General features: G+C 33.0%; 1 protein-coding gene across 1 annotated transcript; it reads right to left on the bottom strand.

Annotated features, from left to right (window-relative positions):
* Positions 1 to 4274: 4274 nt before the first annotated feature.
* Positions 4275 to 12933, bottom strand: Psa (puromycin-sensitive aminopeptidase). Its single transcript, XM_077436866.1, has 10 exons — positions 12569 to 12933; positions 8986 to 9938; positions 8722 to 8911; positions 8252 to 8503; positions 6969 to 7046; positions 6733 to 6897; positions 6376 to 6653; positions 6072 to 6291; positions 4727 to 4849; positions 4275 to 4652 (listed from the first exon to the last, which is right to left on the bottom strand). The coding sequence occupies exons 1-10, from the start codon at positions 12842 to 12844 to the stop codon at positions 4440 to 4442; spliced, it is 2748 nt and encodes a 915-aa protein (XP_077292992.1). The 5' UTR covers positions 12845 to 12933; the 3' UTR covers positions 4275 to 4439.
* Positions 12934 to 14508: the final 1575 nt, after the last annotated feature.

Raw genomic sequence — 14508 nt, 5'->3', positions numbered from 1 at the left:
GGCCGGCGCGACCCTGCACACTATTGTTGATTTTTTAGGGTGAACCTTTTTTTTCTATCTAGCTTTGTTGTTTGCCCTGTTTCCTGGAAAAAGCACGCTCCACCGCCGAAGACTAGTTATGACTTACGAGAGAGAAGCGCCAAAAGATAAGCCAATTTCACACGTTGTTTCTGGATTGCGTCTCCGTCGGACTGAATCAGTTAACCTTCTTTTACCTTTAGGTACATACATACATACATACACTGATTTCTCGGGAATTCGAACAAAAGACAATTATGGCTCATATTTGATGCTATATGCTGCACCAGACGGATTTCGCGGTAGCTGTATAAATACAGATAGCTGTACATATATATAAACAGAAATTGCAATGAGGCGTGTAGCCGCTCGAGGACCGTCATACAACGAATATGTCGATTTAGCGTTTTTCAATTTGAATACTCCCCACACTCCCCGCATGGGCCTACTTAAGGTAAAACATTTTCAACATCCATATATTATATAGTCTGCAACTTCATCTATTATCACTGAGTACATCAAATAAAAATACTGTGCAAGTTAAAAAGAGGCAATGATATGATACATGAATACCTATGCACATACCATAAATATAAAATAAGACAGAAACAGCCAATCTGTATTTTAATTCGCATTCATAACAATCAACATTCGTCAGAGATTAAATCATCGTCCGATGTGCTCTATGATTCACTGATTAAATTATCTATGGAAGCATTTATATTTACATAAATACTGTCAATCAAAGTCAACATCTCAATACTGCATAAATTTCAACTTCAAAATTAGATGAGTGAATTTCAGCTCACAATTAAGATCAAAACCATTTTATTTATTCAGATTTTCCATATAACAAAAGACTTCACATCAATTAGTACACATTCTGAAATAGGCTATTGAACTGATGCCAATGAGGGAATGAACTTCTCGAACCAAATGGTGCCGTCGGAAGCCTTTGACTTCTTATAGCCGCTGCCGCGTGTGTCATGTCATCTGTCACATCGATCTTCGCTGAAGATCACAAAAAAGAACAAGACAGTAAATACATCCGCCTCTCGCCGAGCCCCCCTCGTTTTCACATGGCGTCTACTCGGTATTGGTCAATGTTGTTCAATGAATACTGAAGAAGCTAATGTCGCAAAACCTCATAGCCATGGACAGTTTCAAAAGAAGTAGTGGAAATCAAACATATATAAATCACTCGGTATTCTATTAACAATGCATTACTTATTGCATATCCTGTTTGCGGGAGTTTTTTCTCATATAACAAAAAAAATGTAACAATACTGATGAATCCTGCGATGAATTGTAAATATTTGTGTCCAAAATAGGCAACAAATAAAGAGTTCGATTTTTATGTACTAAAAATAATATATGGATAAATTACCAATTACATATTTTCCAGATATGGGACATGATTCATATATGTATGTAATCAAAAGCTTATAATTGATATTCTCAAAGCTACTTAATTTTGTATATATAACAAAGACCATTCGTTGTGTGGGTGTGTGTAATTCGTTTCTAATTGGCTGTCGTTAAATATTATTTTTTTCAAATATAATAAAAAAAACAAATGAATGTTTACTATTAAATACGCCATGTTTAAGCGAATGTTCGATTGAAAAATATATTTTTTTAGTATTTACTAAAAATAGGTTTTACCCGGATTCGCTTGGTATTTGTAATATAAACCGCTTAACCTTTCCACCGTGTACGACTACTATACATGTCCTAGCGAACATGCCCTCAGCGCGCGAGACACGCATAGATGTCTTGGAAGTTCCAACCTGTATAAGAGCCGTCTATTGTGTTAAAATTTTATAACTTGGTTGAAATTATTACTAAATGTATACTTTACCAAATTCAATAGATGGCAGTAGTCAAAAAAAATAAATATAGGTTGTAAAATTCAAAAAAATATTACAACCTATATTTATAATCGAAAACGCGATAACAATATCCGCAAAATAGCAGCCGCGTACAGGGCATGTTCGCTAAATTTGGTGACGCGGGCAAAGGGTTAAACATGGCTAATCTAATAGTAAACATTTTATTAAATTTATTTGAATACTTTTATTTTATTTAAATTTATTTGAATATTCATTTATTTTTTTATTAAATTTAACGTCACGGATTCTAAGAACCAAAACCTACATACATACATACATACAAAGTCTCTTTCGAAATTATATATTAGACTAGTTGTTTTACCCGGCTTCGCTCAGTATTTGTAATATAAACAGCTTTAACATGGCGAATCTAATAGTAAATATTCATTTGTTTTTTTATTAAATTTATTTGAATCGAAAAAAATATAATATTCAACCAATTGAATTGACGCTATAGAAACTTTGTATTGTTTTCGAAATTCCCAAACAAAGATAGTTTTAAACATGCATACATATATATTTATATACAAAGTCTCTTTCGAAATTATATATTACATTAGTGTTGTACCGGATGACATATCATCTCATGGGTGTTGGCATATTAAGTTATTAAATAACAAAAAATTAAAAGAAATGTGTCGTTGGTCATATGTTGGATCCCCATGCGGTCGAATTTTTTTCAAATACCTTTTAAATATATTTATATTTAATTGTTTAATATGAAAAAAAAAATGGTAGAATCTACCTACCTACATACATGTAAACAATATAAAACACCAATAGAAAAATTAATAAATAAATAAATTTGCAATAGATGGCGTTAAATCCTCTGCCAAGAGGAAAAATTGGTAGCAATTAGTATATATAGAAGTTGTTTTCTTCTATTATTGTATTCGTATAAACGTTTTGGCAGTGGTTTAGCTGTGACGTACATATATATGTCGAATCGAAACGTCTATTATAGTACGGCGAGCGTTATCTCAGACAGACAGACACACAGACAGAATAGCGATATTATATATATATATATATGATGATATAAAAAAAATGTTATTATATTAATACATATTACAAATACCGAGCGAAGCCGGCTAAAACCACTAGTATATTATAATTTTATTTATAATAACAAAAATTTTATAATTCGGGTTTATTTTCAATTGAATCGAGGAAAAGAATAGTAACAACAATAATTACAACATTGACATTTATTCAATCTTATTATTTTTGATAAGATTGTTCTTTTATTCAGCCATTCTTTACATATTGCATATTTGATAATTCGCATACATAACGAAACACATTGCATTCTAAATTTAAAAATGAAATTTAATACTGAGAAGCATAATTAAAATAAAATTATATCGAAATGCATTTAGTTATATTTGTGTGATCATTACAAATTATCAGTGAAGCTCATTAAATGCAAAAACCTAACAAAATATACAAAAATTGAATACTGAAAAGTATTGGTAACACAATGTCTTACACATGAATAATAAAATAAAATTAAGTATATAGAAATACTTATACAATAACACAGGAACCAGAAATTACAGGTAATTATAAAAAAAAGATAACAAAACATTTTTGTACATATTATAATATGGCCTTATAATAGTATTGTTTTAGCTAGGTGTACATACACATAATGAAAAATCTTTCGGACATACCCTGTCGCGTTTTCCGATAATTACCTAACATTGGATATGAATCGATCAAATCACAGCTTTCTTGAAAATTAAATAATAAAATAGTTGAGGATCATAATTTTAATGTAATGATTGATATACATCTATAATTACCAACAAATTATGAAATCGATAAAAAAAATGAAAACAATATGTATAATATTATATTTATCAACCGAATTACATTTACTATGTGTATAATTACATCTACATGTTTACTGTACGTTGAGACGACGAATGATTATCTATTTCATGCTTTTGAGAATATAGAATTCTAGTCTATACACATATGTATGTACGTATGAAAAAGCATCCTTGAGGCTACTTAAAAAACATGTATAAATATTATAGAAATGTAAAAAATTATTGTACTGATGTACAAAAATTACTAAGTAAGATATATTCGCTTATTATCCACTTCTGCCAATCTTGTTAATGTAAATTACATTTCAAAAGTAGTAATAATAAAAAAAAAACAGTTGTATTAAAAAAGTAACAAAAATCATATACAGTTTTGTTCTAACATTATTGAGCAATAAATGGTTGTAATAATTTCAAATACCAACGGTACTATTCATAATGGTACTAAAAAAACTTATGACAAAAATGATCACCGGATGAAAGTACGATTTGTATAAATAATAAAATGATTCTTTGGGATCATCGGCCTAAAATATTAAAATGAAGCACCGTTGAAATGCTCACTGACCTTGCAAAATGACGCATTGAATACTTTACAAATACAGTCAAGAAATAAAACTAACATCCACCGAGCTCATCCAAACAGTCTTACAGAATATAAAGTGATCAATATCAAATTGCAAGTGCGCGATACAGATTACACATAGGAGGTCAAGAATTCGTTGGTAGTGGCAAAATCGCGTTTCAACCACGAGGCGTTCAAACGAATTGTTTCGACGCTCTGTTGCACGGTCCTCTCGGCACCCGGAGAACAATGCGTCTTAAAGAACTCCTCAACTTCCAAAGCCGCCTTTTCAGATGCGAAATTCTCCGTAGTAGACTTCACCAAACGCGAAAGTAAAAATCCACCCTAAAATAAATACATTGATTGAAAATACTACAGCACATCGAATTATATTTATTTGTTATTCCAGTATAACATACTTGGTAACGATCGATCAAGACTTGCCAATGGTCTTGGAAGAATTGCCACGACAAATCTATGCCTGCAGGATTATATGCAACAGCTCCGACGAGGGATACGGTATCCTGTGCCCTTACGTCATCCTGGAAATTCAAACAGTATTGAAATTAATCTTAGAACAACTACCAAATATATACATATTATCACAACACAATTCTCATTTATACTATTAAAACACAAATCGAAATATATACGAAAATTACAGCAATTTTTTATAATCAGATTCTCTTCGAATTAAAAATATTGAATTTCTTACATCTTATATGAGTTCTTCAGAAGCCAAATTTAACTTTCTCTTCAGCTAATTTTTCAATAATGGTAGTTAGATACCATATACATATGTACATAATATATTTAGTCAATACGTAAATTAAAATTAAAAATATATATCTCTTCTAATATGTATATAATTTCGAAAGAGACTTTGTATGTAACTATTGTTGGTTCGTAGAAAAACAAATAAATATTCAAATAAATTAAATTAAATTTTTACTATTAGATTGGCCATGTTTAAGCGGTTTATTATATATAATACCGAGCGAAGCCATGAAAAAACACCATTAATACTATATTCTTATCCCTCAATTAAAAATCACAATACTTTATCTATATACTTACTTTATCTACATACCTACATATAAGACATTATATTGATATGTACATACATAGATAAATTAAAAATCACAATTAAAGGTATATTCATAAATTTTTTACATAAAAGATTATATTATATATACACCGAGCCAGCAGTATTGCTCGGCGGTTGCGTTTACGTTTAGCACTGAGAAGTTACCGGGTTTAAACCCGTGCTAATCTTTAATACTGCTGGTCAAATTTGGATATTTGTGACTCCAAGTCGATCGTTTCTTATCAGTTTGCGAATTTTATCTGATTTCATTGTTGATACGGTTCCATCAAATTGAAAAAAATTATCCTACCCGCTGTCACAAATATCTGAATTTGGTTTATGTCCAATATGTAAACATTTATGTACAAGTCTGAATCCATAGATATCTCTATGAATTGGTAATTTCGTGTTCTTTAGCCTCTCGAAATACAATGTTTGTAATTAATTGTCTAGGAAGGCACAATGGGGTCTACCTGTTAGGCCTTTCTGGTATATACATACATATCTATTTAAAGTTAAATAAAATAAAATTTGACTCAAGTTAATGCTTTGAACAGTTTTTCGTGAGATCCAAACTTCAGTCGAGGTTTTTTTCTTCCTCCGAACCAGACCCTTCGAAAATCTGTTCTTTTGTGTATGGTGGTTAGTTAGAAATTGGTTAATTGCGAAATAAATACCGTTAAAGAAAATTGTAGAACTTTCTCTAAAAGCTTGACGTCTTTGATAGCTCCCAATGCTCGACCGATTCTATCTTTTTCCTCGTGCAATTCAGCACTTCGATAAAGTTTCAAGAATTGATTGAGCGTGCCCTCGTCGGCGTTAACGAGAACACCTTTATAACAGGCAGACCGTAAATCAGGCACCAACTGTTCGGCACCGGAAATATGACGTTCAAATCTAAAAATATATATCACATTAGTAAAGAAACTCAATATAATTTTGCACTCGGCTATTTTGTTCCAGCATATTTAACGTATTCACCTTTTCTTAGCTTCCACAATAGTATCACTATCTTCGTAAGATATCATTCTATTTAACGCCAAACTTCTTAACAACGTCTCGAGATGAGTTTCTCCAGGTTTAGCATCCCAACCCAGTCTTGTTACAACACCCTTGAAGAGTTTCCGACAGAAATACTTCCACTGCTTTATCAAATCAGTTTGCGACAGAATGACAGATATTTTCGATAAGCAGTTTGCAATAGATACCCAAACAGTGAAGTTTGTTTCTTCAGAAAATGCCTCCATTAATACTAATGACTGGAAATAAAAATAGAATATATTATTTTCTGAATTAATAATGCAATATTTCTTATTATTATTTTTTTTAATTTACTACCTCCACAGTGGTAGTTTGACCTGCTTGAACCAAAGCAAAAAGATCAACGAGCAATCCGAGACGATCGAGAGGTAGCAAAGCTTGCTGACGAACGGCTGCTACCAATCTTGCCAATTCCTCACTTGAATATTGCACTCGGTAGAATCCAACAGCTCCGGGATTAACCTTAAATTTCAACATATAAATTCACTGACAAGAAAAACAAAATGATAAAAGCAAAACAAATAAGTGCCTACCTTAATCCAATCATTTTCTGAAACACCTTTCAATACCAATTCTTGGGTCTTAGTTTCCAAAACAGTAGTTAATGCAATCTAAAACACAGTAGTTTCAATTTAAAAAAAATCCAGTACAAAAAAAATGTATATAAACTAAAAAATTCAGATATGATTAACCCATGACTTTATCTATGTATTTGAGGAATATAAGGTCACAAAACAAAATTCGATATTGAACCATACAGACACATTCACACATACCGGCTATGAGAGCATTTTCGATACAAATTGAGAGCAAATGTAGGGAAACTTGCACAAGACACTACTACTTCCGGTTTACGACTTCTGACCAAAACCTTATCAAAGCTAAGTTAGTACATAAAGAATAGAAATATAAATTTTCAGCTTAATACGTTCAGGGGTGTGGAAAGAATCGTGGTTACAACATTTTTGACTTTTCTAAGAGGAAAAAATCACACTTCCGGTTTATTAAATTTAGTTATTGTTTTTATATTTTCATCACATTAATACAATTATTATTCTTGATTTTTTTCGTGAAGCGCACCATTTTAACCATTTAAGCATTTAAGGGGTTGAAAAAAATAGTGAAAGGAAAATCGAACAAGAGTAAACTGCTACTTCCGGTTGATAGATGCTTACCAAATTTTATACATAACATAATTAAAGTAATAAATTCAACGTATACATAGTTTGGATTTGTTTATCATTTTTTGTTATTGTTTATTGTTTGGTTATTGTTATTGTTTATCATTTTTGTTATTAAGCTTGAAGAACTTATAGATATGAAATTTCAGTTCAATAAACCAAAAGGTTTGTGAGAAAAACATAAAAAACCTCGATTCTCTAGAGTAAAAGTACTACTTTCAGTTTAGAAAAAAATATTTATTAAATATCGGGGTATTAAATTTATAATCTATATTACATGTAAAAAACTTTGTCGGTTTTGATTAGATATTTGGGAGATAATTGAATTCAAAAACTTACCAAAAGAGGACACCTTTAAGGGGAGGTAACATTTCCGGTCAAAATTTGAAAAAAAACTTACGAAGTATTGATAAGACTTTCAGTAACCGATACTAAGTATCGGTTCGATAGAACGAACGGTATTCAAAAAATCTCCAACATACACAGACATATACAAATTTTTTCTAGATCATTAAAATGTGACGATCAGTGATCGATTCTAAGTTCGAATCAGTCAAAATCTCGAGTTCGAATTTTCGCATGAACACAAAACTTCATCTATTGTTACTATGTACATAGATAAAGTAAAAATAAACCTTTTCAGGATCCTGTTGTGTCGAAATTGAAATTGGAATCATCCAAATACTATCATTTTCAGTATTAACTCCGTCAGCGCAGAATTTATCCTGACTCAATGTTAACAAGCGATCATTTCCCACTTGTTTAGAGGATACTTGTACAACTGGAAAACCCATTTGTTTCGTCCATGTAGACATTATTGCACCGACAGGCTTGTTAGATGCTTCTTCCAATGCAGCCCATAAATCTTCGGTGAATGTATTTTTATACTGAAACGAAAATAAATAATGATTTATTATAAAATTTATTCGCAACAAACTAAACCAATGCACACAGCTGTAACTAGGTGTATTGCAATTTATCTTATCGCCACATATTGTACTAACATTAGCAGCATACTACACGTCAGAACATGCCAACAAAGAATTATACACGGTTTCAATAAACACGCAATAAAAAATATACGAAATGTGTATTAAAAATCTACCTGATGTCTAGTCAAATAAATATTCATTCCTTTTCTAAAATCATCATCTCCGATGTAACGATGCAACATTCTGATAACAGAAGCTCCTTTAGAATATGAAATATCATCAAATATTTCATCGATCTCCGATGGGTGTCCAACGGGTACTTCGATCGGATGAGAATTCTTCAAGCAATCCAATTCAAGCGCCCTGAAAATAAATTACAATGATTTTTAAACAAAATTCAATGATAACAAATAAATCAAAATTAACTAAATAATCACCTTATATACGTTTCAACTACAAACTGAGTCCAGATATCATATTCGGGGAATAGACGGTTAACACATAAATATTCCACGAAAGTAGCATAGCCTTCGTTCAGCCAGAGATGTGTCCACCACTCCATTGTCACCAAATTACCGAACCATTGATGAGCCAATTCGTGACCGACGACGAGAGCGACCCACTGTTTTGTATTTGCAGAGGTATTTTCAGGATCGACCAACAGACAAGTTTCCCTGTATGTGACAAGACCCCAATTTTCCATGGCCCCGGCGGAGAAATCGGCAATGGCTATCAAATCAATCTTAGGCAATGGGTAAGCAATGTTGAAATAATCTTTGTAATATGGCAAGACTTCGGTTGCAACCTCCAGAGCAAACACTCCCTGGTCTTTTTTACCGACGGGAGTGTAAACTCTAACGAGCACGCCGTCTTTAGATGTATCTTCGACAAAGTCAAATTCACCGACAACAATAGCTACCAAATATGTAGACATTATAGGAGTCGTTTGGAATTTAATCAATCTTAAATCACCCTCATCTTGCTCTGATTCGACTGGCATGTTAGATAGGGCTACCTTTTCACGCGGCACAGTCAGATTGATATCAAAAGTGGCTTTGATAGCCGGCTCATCCCAGCAAGGGAAGCAACGTCTGGCATCAGTTGCTTCAAATTGAGTCACAGCAGCATACCTTTCCTCACCTTCAGCGCTTAAGTATTTACTCCTGTATAAACCCTTCATCTTATCATTGATTTCCCCTTCATATTCAATGAGAAGAGAAGCGTCTCCATTGGGAAGAGGATTTGAGTAAACCAATGTTGCCGTCTCCTCCTCTGATGATATGTTAATATCTTTAGGCGACAGCTCTGCTCCATCGGAAGATGTAAGGACAGCTTTTTTGATGTCCAAATCAAGAGAATTAAAAATGATTTCAGACGGAGATTCATTGATCTGCAAATTGAACAATATGACGTCAAATCAATGAAAAGCTTTATACATATAAATAAGTCGATACAAATGAAGTTACAATGATGTGGCATTACTCAGCGAAAAGTTTACGGGTTAACCGCACCAAATTAGGTCATGCTATTGTCATATTGAATATTCAGACAAAGAATTCGTAAAATATGATAATAATTCAGGCACCCCGAATACACTGTTATATTGTAAATGAATATGTTCATTCTAATTGTGCAATTCTTTGTATTTTGAATTAACATTTAATGGCAGTATTAATCATTGGTAAAAATCACAATACAATATTCGAATTGCAAAATGTAATGTAATCTAAAACTTATCGAATGTGAGAATGAATTTGGTGAATCTCATGTACGAAAATATACAATTTGTAGGAGAGGCATTGTTCAAGTTTGGAATTACACCTCATGTTTGTATGGTTCTCACATTTCTTTGTATTGGCTATAAAAAAAAACCCTCTCTTAAGATGAGAGGCCAAAACAAGTTTTATCTTTTGAAGGCCTCTAATGAGTGCTAAAAAAATGAACAATTGAACTTCTATGTAATTTTTGTAGAATTTATTATTCGCCTTGCAATTTTTTTTAATAAAATTTAGCAGAAACAGACATTGCTAATTTTCAGCATAAATTTTCGCAAATAAACATTATTTATTGATAATGTAATAAGTATGTATTTTAGTTTATTTAGAAAAAAAAATAGTTTGATGTCTTATAATGAGCACAGATAAGAAACGGAATAAATGGTATGACAAGGGTAGTGGATATAGTGGAAAAAGTGAAGAGATTGAAATGACAATGGGAGGGTCACTTATCTAGAAGAATGGACGAAAAGTAGACAAAAGAAGTGCTAAAATGTCACCTTAGAGAATGAAAAAGGATGAAAGGGCAGGCTGCAAGGAATATGGGTAGACGAAATTTGGAAAATATGTGGGATGAGATATATGAGTTGCGCAAAAATGAGACAAATGATAGCATGTTGGGGAGGTTTACATCCAGCAGTGGATGGTGAGTGGCTGTAGATGATGATTATTAGGTATAATATGTAGATGATGATGATTATTACGATGTATATAAGATAAGAGTGAAGAGATTGAACTGACAATGGGCGAATCACGTAGCTAGAAGAATGAACGAAAGGTGGACAAAGGAAGTGCTGGAATAGTACTTGATAAAATATAAAAGGGTGAAAGAAAGGCTGCAAAAATGATGGGCGGGCGAAAGTACAAATACATATATGTGGAGTGATAGTTGCGCAAAATAGACAAACGGAAGTGTGTTGGAGAGGTCTTCATCCAGCAGTGGATGGTGAATGGCTGTAAATGATGATGATGTACATAACGAGGAGAGATAGGAAACGGAATACGTGGTTGAGAAGTATGATAAGGATAGTAGATGTATGTAGTAGAGAGAGTGAAGAGATTGAAATGGCAACGGATGGATCACGTAGCTATAAAAATGGACCAAAGGTGGACAATATAAGTGCTAGAATGGTACCCGAGAGAATGTTCAAGGGTGAAAGGAAGGAAGTTTATTTATTTGTACCTCTTTGTCTTATATGCGATATATTTTATATGCATAGTTTGATGATAAAAAATCCCATTTTGTCAAACTGTATTTATGTAGAATAAAAATTAATACTTGATACAACAATATTAAATTGGGTTTAATCTGCATTTATAAATGGGGTCTACCTCACGGGCCGGAATGTGAAATTAACGAAAACGCAAATATCGGAAGGCAAAGATCGAAAATCGAAATATCTTAAGTCGAAAGATCAAAAAAAAAGGGTGCATGGTAAACGGTACATACTCACTTATTTTGCGCGAGCAGGATACAACAGGAACAAGAGGAACAGGCTTTTCCTTCCGTATTCTGCGCGCGCACATTAATACGGGAGGAAAAGCCTGTTCCTCTTGTTCCTGTTGTATCCTGCTCGCGCAAATTAAGTGAGTATGTACTGTTAACCATGCACCCTTTTTTTATCTTTCGATTTTCGATCTTTGCCTTCCGATATTTGCGTTTTCGGTAATTTCACATTCCGGCCCGTCACGGAGACCGGTATGAATGCACCCTATTTGTGCATTCATACCGGTGTGTGAAATACGATTAATGAACTGATCCCACATTCAAATATTCCTTTACAATCTAACATTCAGCGAACAAAATCGATACTTTATAAATACACGCCTTTAGATCTTTTTTTTTCAAGTGAAACATTCGATCTACAATTAGACTGATTTTCATCGCATACATATGATGCAAGAAAACATAGAATTTCAAAATGGAGTATAAATCGCTCACAAAAGAACATACAAGTGTGATGAAATTGACCCAATTCATAAAATGAGCATCGACTACTGAAACGGTACATAATTTTGAGGTTATGCCAGATTTTTTTTTTGTTACGGTCGACTTTCATACTCTCGAGCTATGCATGTATGGTGTTGGGGCAAATTTGAAAGTGCGCGGTATCACAGTGTCCTTTTTGACCATAGACCAGAGTAGCTCCCGAACGAGGACGAGGAGCAGGGGTGGTGGGGTAGCGCATTGAACAATGATGAATGGTGAATGGAGAATGTTGAGTGATGATGAATGATGGATCACCTGCAGCGAAATGAGCGCTCGTCCGTCGAAGCGGAAGGTGTCCATGTGCGGTGTCAGATGCAGATGATAGTGGGTGGGCTGGACGCATTTCGGGAGACGAGAGAAGGGGCGCGCCGCGGTCGACATGACACCGGCCGGCGAAATATCGACGAGGAGCGACCGCTGCGAACACAACCAGGCAGTTCGGCCTCTCGCCGCTAACTGTAGCTGTGTGTGTATCGTAAAGCTGCGGCTACACGTGACCCGCTGACACGCTGCCACCACCCACTGCACCATTGCGCATGCCCCTCTCCAATACTCGTACACTCAAATGCTATCAGATGCACAATGCACCGACGCGCATGCGTTCTTCCCCTCACACTTCTGACTATGCACTTTATCGCTGATTTTTATTTTTATGTTACGACCAAAGCAGCGCTCGAAGCAAAGCTTAATTTTCAAAGCATCAAAAATCATATTTAAACTTTTTAAATACATATATGTACGGTAAATTCATTCCAATTATGTTCAATAAAAATATGTAAAAATCATATTTAAGCGAAAGTTTAAATTTGAAACATACCAAAGAAAGAAAAATCATTACATACATATGTACATACGGTTCGGTGATTTCACATAATCGTGTATGTACAGAGAAATGTAATAATAATAGAAGGGCCCTTACGAACAAATAATTGTTGTCAATATTACGGGGTACGTCTCTATTTTTTGATTTTTTAAATGCTTTTTATTATTACGAAATTATGTTCACAATACATCTTATATCTATTTTAATAGCTACTGATCTACTGATCATTTTCTATTTTACAATTTAATTTAATTTGGTTAGTAATCATAGTATTATATTATTCTAATGTTAATCTACAGCATAATAGGAAAAAAAGCTCAAAAACCTATTTACAATCCTTATAAATGTTCATAATACATCTAATACATAATATTAATTAAAGACTCTCTAAAGTCAATGACCTAAAGCAGATTGTTTTTAGGTAATCTGTGTTTATACCTGAAGGGTATAGACATTTTGTGTACGTCTCTATAAAAACGCTACAACGCACGGAATACAATCGGATAAATTTACTTATAAAAATGTATCCCATGTTGTTTATTGTGTTTTTGAATGCATTGTGCAATTTTTACCGAAGCTTGCCCATCTTGCAAGTAATATAAACAAACAGAGAAGTTTTTATCGGGCATACGTCGAACACCAAGCATCAAATACGACTGATGCTAAAATTATTTAGGATTGTCTGTGGACAATCGTCACTTGACAACAATATAATGCCTAAAGCCACTTCTATTAATATAACATTTCTTTGTGTATGTATGTTTAATTATTGAATTTTGTTTTATTACCTTCTAATATTCCTCAAATGCATAGATAAAGTCATGGGTTGGTCACATTCGAATTTTTTAGTTTAAATACATTTTTTTTGTATTGGATATTTTTAAATTGAAACAACTGTTTTAGATTGCTTTGACAACTGTTTTAGATTGTTTTGACAACATTTTTGGAAACTAAGACCCAAGAATTGGCATTGAAAGGTGTTACAGAAAATGATGTAGGCACTTGTTTGTTTTGCTTTTATCATTTATTTTCTTGTCATTATTTTATTTGGCCTTTTAAATTATTTTTATCTTCTTGATATTTACTGTGTATAATACTGATAGTGATTTTAAGTAATAAAAAAAATTGAAAAAAATCGATCGATGCGAGTTTCCATACATTTGCGCTCAATTTGTATCGAAAATACTGTCATTGCTATTAGTATTTCATAATACTACCGGTATGTGTGAATGTGTCTATACGGTGCAATATCGAATTTTGTTTTGTGACCTTATATTTCTCAAATACATAGATAAAGTCATGGGTTGTTGACATCCGAATATTTTAGTTTATGGTGAAAACATTCAACATGTTAATATTTCAAAAAGATAAA

Source organism: Arctopsyche grandis, chromosome 8 (genome assembly GCF_051622035.1).
Source record: "Arctopsyche grandis isolate Sample6627 chromosome 8, ASM5162203v2, whole genome shotgun sequence".
NCBI lineage: Eukaryota > Metazoa > Arthropoda > Insecta > Trichoptera > Hydropsychidae > Arctopsyche > Arctopsyche grandis.
The sequence above is the reverse complement of the archived record's forward strand: the minus strand, read 5'-3'. Positions and strand labels throughout refer to the sequence as shown.